This window comes from Arachis duranensis, chromosome 8 (genome assembly GCF_000817695.3).
Source record: "Arachis duranensis cultivar V14167 chromosome 8, aradu.V14167.gnm2.J7QH, whole genome shotgun sequence".
In the NCBI taxonomy this organism is placed as follows: Eukaryota; Viridiplantae; Streptophyta; class Magnoliopsida; order Fabales; family Fabaceae; genus Arachis; species Arachis duranensis.
The window spans coordinates 24,479,067-24,484,749 of record NC_029779.3 but is presented as its reverse complement, the minus strand read 5'-3'; the positions used below and the strand labels follow the sequence as shown (position 1 = coordinate 24,484,749).

The window sequence follows — 5,683 nt, the reverse complement described above, 5'->3', positions numbered from 1 at the left end:
AAAATATTCACATAATATCCATAAGTGTAAATGCTTATTACCATCCACACCATAGAACTTCTCTTTATAAAAATGAGAAATGAAGTTTGGAATATACTTGATGAATAATCAGAAAATGGCCGAACCTGGTAAAGCTAATACTAATAGTACCAAAACCGAATCACTAAGACTGCGTTTGTTTATCGAGACAGGACATTGAGACAGAGACACAAAGACATGAAATTGTGTTTGATAGAGAAGACATGGACAGAGACAATGTGTCCAGAGACACTGGATTAGTGTATTTTATGTCCATCCTGACAGGAAGGACACAAGAACACTAACAATGGACACAACTTATTTTTCATTTCTTTTTTCATTACTCTTGTTAATTTTTTAGAATTATAACTTTTTATTATTATATTTTTATCTCATATTTTTTGAATGGAAAAAAATGAGAAAAAATTAAATTTTCATAATTTATTCTAGTTTATCACCAAACAGAATACAAAAACACAAAATTTTGTGTCTTTGTTCTTCAGTGTCTTGTCCTATCCTGTTCTCAGTGTCTTGTCTTGTCCTGTTTTTAGAAACAAACGCAACCTAATTGTTGCCAATGGTTATGATTAGGCAGCCTAACCAATCAATCACAAATTCTCTATTATTCATTTTGTGACATTGCTGAGAGCTCAACTGGGCCGAATCAGACCCATCCGAAAATGTGTATCGAGTCCAAATAGTTTGAAGCCCAAATAGAGCCCAAACGCAAAAACGAAAAAAAAAGTGAACATGATTACTTGATTAGCATTTAGCAGAAAAAGCGAGCTAAGGCAAGTGAAGAAGATTCGAGGGTAATGGCTTCTGGATCGAGCGAAGTGGAAGAGGAGGAGCAGGAGCGCGTGATGCTGAGGGACAGGCCGGAGTGGGCTGACGTCACTCCGGTGCCGCAGGACGACGGTCCCTGCCCGGTGGTTCCGATCAATTACACGGAGGAGTTCGCCGAAGTCATGGACTACTTCCGCGCCGTTTACCTTGCCGACGAGCGCTCACCACGCGCCCTTTCCCTCACCGCCGAAGCCATCCACTTCAACGCCGGAAACTACACCGTATTTAAATCATTCTCGCTGCATTATTTCTTTAATTTCTAATTTTGATTTCTACGGAACGGAGTAACTTAATTTTTGTTAATATTTTTGCAGGTGTGGCATTTTCGGCGGTTGTTGCTGGAGTCGCTGAAGGTTGACTTGCATAAAGAACTGGAATTCATTGAGCGTATAGCCGCCAAAAACTCCAAAAACTATCAGATATGGTGAGCTTCAGCTTCTACTCTCCAATTTTCCATTTGCACTCGAGATGCTTGCATAAATGTGTGTGTGCTCCATGAGCATGAACAACTACGTATTCTTGATTTTATATATATAGCTTCTAGATTCTAGGTTGATAATATAAGAATGGTTTGAATGTGTCTGGATCTCTCATTGCTCCAAGGATATACAAGAATTGATGTTGATGGCAGATGTTTGTAGGCATCATAGACGAAGGGTTGCTGAGAAACTAGGGCCTGATGCTAGAAACGCTGAACTTCAATTCACCAAGAAGGTACTCTCTGTTGACGCCAAGCACTATCACGCATGGTCTCATCGCCAGGTTTTGCATCTCTCTCCCTCACTCTGTCAAATGTGTTAAGTTGAGAACTATATTTACTGTAATTCATTACTCAAATGTGAAATGAAAATTTAGCTTATGTTTGTTTTGTGTGGACAGTGGGCTCTCCAGGCACTAGGAGGATGGGAAGATGAACTCGATTATTGTAGCGAACTTCTTGAACAAGACATTTTCAACAACTCTGCCTGGAATCAGGTATGTCCCTTGCATTGACACATTTTGAAATGAATATAGGTTGTGTCTTACTTAGATATTAAATAATTTGATATCTTTACAGGTATGCTTCTTATGTTTTGAGTTCTATGGTAATTAGATTGATTTGTAGTTCATTCAGTGTAGTTTGATGAGCTGAATCAGCTTGAATTTTTGCGAACTTACTTGCTTCCAAATATTGTGACATGAGAGAGAAAACGGGGTGGTGTTGGAATCCACTAGATATGGCTTGATTCGCATTTTCTTATAGAAGTTTACTTTGTTTGGAATAATTTTATATGTTTCTTTTCTTAATACTTCATTTCTTCTCTTTGCAAATTTAGATGGTATTATTAACATGCATTTTTTAACAGAGATATTTTGTCATAACAAGGTCTCCCTTCCTGGGTGGCCTTAAGGCCATGAGAGAGTCTGAAGTGCTCTACACTATCCAAGCCATCGAAGCTTACCCTGAAAACGAAAGCTCATGGAAATATCTTCGAGGACTTTACAAAGGTGAAACCACATCATGGGTAAACGACCCTCAAGTTTCATCGATTTGTTTAAAGATTTTGAGTTCCAAGAGTAACTATTTGTTTGCTCTTAGCACTCTTTTGGATCTTATCTGTCATGGTTATCAACCAAATCAAGACTTCAGAGATGCCATTGAAGCTTTGAAGATTCCAGATTTAGATATACAAGATCTAGATATAGCAAGCATGATTTGTTCGATTCTGGAAAAGATTGATCCGATTAGAGTTAACTATTGGATCTGGCGTAAGAGTAGGCTTCCTCATGTAGCCCAGTGAATAGAAAACTCGCAAGGAGAAGGGACAGCTTATATGCCTTCTGTGTAATTTTCCCATAAACCGTAGAAATTAGATATTTGGTCATTGCTTCAATGTGGTGTTTATATTTCTGTGTGCATGAAACTGCATTTTTTCCCAACAAAATTACAGGCATTCGAGTCCAATCAAAGTATTGCCAGCACAGAACTAGCTTAACTCTTGCAAAGCAATTCCTAAACAACTGTTAGTGACATGGCAAAACCTACTTAAGGCGACTAAACAAATACCAATTTGATTGCTTATCTGCTTTTTAAAAGCATATATCTCTAGATACATATATATTGTGTTGGTTATGTGAACCTTGAAATGATTTTATCAAACCTTATTCTCAACGACCATGTATGATATTCAAGATATTGATTCAACATTTCAAATTGGTGAGCTTTCACATGTTCATGTGAAGATAATAATTGAAAACCGTTAAGACACTAATTTAGTCAAATCATATCAAATCATCTAACTGTTTTCACTTGTCTGTTTTCACTTGTCGTCTTCATATGAAGTCTACTTCGTTTGAGTGATCACCTTTCAAACTTGAAATGCAAGAATCAGTTTTTGATTAAAGCCTCTTTTTCAGTTCGGACTTATTGGATTTGGAAGATGGCTTTGAAGTCTCTGTGAATGCTGATGGGCACAGACTACTTATGCAACACTTTCCACAAAGAGGTCGTAAAGGAGTGCAAATTGTTCGACCAAAATCTACCTGTTCATATTCAAGCCATACATAGCAAACACTAGTTAAATCTGATACCTAAAGAGCCTTTAGTAGTGCAGCAATAACACCTGCATATTTCTTGTTACTCATTCAAAAGGAAATGTGCTGGGCATACCATAAGGGGATTTATTGGAACCCATTCTTCTCTTGGGAGCCAACGCTGCAACGCCTTTCTTGTTTCTTCCGGTGTTGATGTTTTCTGCAGTGGGAAGAGAATTTAGCAACTTCCAATTGTGACATTAGTTGGATACATAGGATATGATGCGACCAAACTCAAAAGAAACCTGCTTTGTGCCTGCTCTGGAAACCCATCCAAGGCGATTGCAAATGCGGTGGACATGAGTATCGACACATATCCCTTGAACGTTGTTCCATCCAAGAATCATAACCTGGATTATCACTAACAAAATGAACTAAAATACTAACAAACCACGGTTTGAATTAGAAAAGCTATTATTGCACATACCAAATAAGCTATCTTAGGACCTACACCTGGAAGTAAGAGCAGTTCCTCAACTGAATTAGGTATGTCTCCATCATATTTCATGAGACAAATATCTGCAATCTTTTTCAAGTTGCTGGCTTTTCTCTTATAAAATCCAACCTGGGCAAACAAAAAGTGTATATATGCTCAATGAATAATGAGAATGATAAAAGCAAAACTATGAACTTCAGAAGTAGCATCCGTAATTTACAACCAAATCCAAATCTTTTGAATCTCAAAAACTACCAAGTAGGAAAGTAGCATACAGGGTAAATCAACTTTCTGATGGTTTCTTCATCAGCTTTGTTGATTGTATCAGCAGTAAGCAGACCATTTAGCCGAAGACGTTTAGTTGCTCCTATTCTTGAGAAAAAACACATTTTTAAGTAGTGTTCACATAAACCAAGAGAAATTATGAGCAAACTTGTGGACCAAAGTTGAATGAGTCTACAAGTAAAAATATTTAACTTTTTATGTGCTTACCTTGAGAAACATGCCCCTTAGTTTGGCTTGATAAAACAGTAGATGCCAAGACAGCAAATCTTCTTTCCTAGTTGTATATGTAAGATTAAGATAAGGGTTACATTCATCCATATCATGCTTCACATAATGTCGAACCGAAAAGTTGCTATAACATCCAATCAATTCAAGGTTCGAAGCAAAAGATATAAAAGTTACATCTCTAAAAATCTTTGTATTTTTGTCTTGAGAACAGAATCATATTAGTCCAATTTTTTGACGATACAAACAAATAGTTAAGTCAGCACTAGTCACTACACCTTAGGAGGTACAGTATCAGCAGCTTCTTCAGATTCCATTGAGTCAACTGGTCCATCTTTAGAAAAACTCATCATTTTGCGAATCCCTTCAAGCACCTTTTCCCAATGGGGTGGTGGTTCACCTATATCATATATGAACTTCACAATTTGAGCTTCCTAAGATAATCACGTTGCAATGGTATCAGCTGAAATCAGCACAATGAAGCAAAAATAGAAACTTACTGCGTTGAACCAATTTATTTGCTCCTTTGTACGGATATCCATCAATATCAGTTATTCCAAACTTCTGTATAGTGAATTAAAAGATTCTTACAACAATTGTTCACTAATTTTTGTCTCAAAGTGGAAAATAGCAACGTTAACAAAAAAAAAAAAATCTGAAGTTCTCACCGTGCGTTGTTCAATTTTAACTGAACGTTGCACAGTTTTTTTGGCTGTTGATGAGGTAGGTATGCTGGTTTTTGAGGAAAAGAGGGATCTTGAAGTTGTTGAAGCCGTAAAGTTGAAGATTTTGGTTCGGCCAAAAGAGAAGCATGAAATCACCGACATGTTTGTGGGAGTTTCAATTTGGAGGGAGGAACCAACTACTGTACCTAACTCCAAATTATATTTTATTAGTTGATTTGATTTTATTTCACTAATCCGTCCAAAGTATACTAGATTAATTTTGATAAGCACATGAAATTTTAAGTTGTTACCAACTTTTATCAAGGAATAGGATAATTTTTATGTGAGTAAAATTTTTCTCTCGTTTCTAACTATTTATGAAAATGGTCTAGTATTTGCTGACTATTAAAAAATAACAACGTAATTCTTATTCATTCTCTCTATGTGATCGAAAAGATTTTCTTGTCGATTTTCGAGTAAAAAGTAACCGAAAGAGCCTATCTATATCGGTCACTATTATACGTGGACTGACTATTATTAATAGAACAAAAATTCTGTACACAGTCATAAAAAACATTGCAGTTTTAATTCCAGTTCTTAATAAGAACAATCCCAAATATTAATGTGAACCCTA

The 5,683-nt window shown here is 36.4% G+C and overlaps 2 protein-coding genes across 2 annotated transcripts; one reads left to right on the top strand and one right to left on the bottom strand.

Annotated features, from left to right (window-relative positions):
• Positions 1-799: 799 nt before the first annotated feature.
• LOC107461489 (protein farnesyltransferase/geranylgeranyltransferase type-1 subunit alpha) lies at positions 800-2,738 on the top strand. The gene is made up of 5 exons (XM_016079993.3): positions 800-1,085; positions 1,179-1,288; positions 1,506-1,626; positions 1,744-1,839; positions 2,211-2,738. Exons 1-5 carry the CDS (start codon positions 834-836, stop codon positions 2,643-2,645), a joined length of 1,014 nt encoding a protein of 337 aa, XP_015935479.1. The 5' UTR covers positions 800-833; the 3' UTR covers positions 2,646-2,738.
• LOC107461490 (endonuclease III homolog 2, chloroplastic) lies at positions 2,739-5,245 on the bottom strand. Its single transcript, XM_016079994.3, has 9 exons — positions 5,053-5,245; positions 4,885-4,948; positions 4,663-4,784; positions 4,367-4,433; positions 4,150-4,241; positions 3,866-4,003; positions 3,684-3,788; positions 3,515-3,598; positions 2,739-3,387 (listed from the first exon to the last, which is right to left on the bottom strand). The coding sequence occupies exons 1-9, from the start codon at positions 5,209-5,211 to the stop codon at positions 3,244-3,246; spliced, it is 975 nt and encodes a 324-aa protein (XP_015935480.1). The 5' UTR covers positions 5,212-5,245; the 3' UTR covers positions 2,739-3,243.
• Positions 5,246-5,683: the final 438 nt, after the last annotated feature.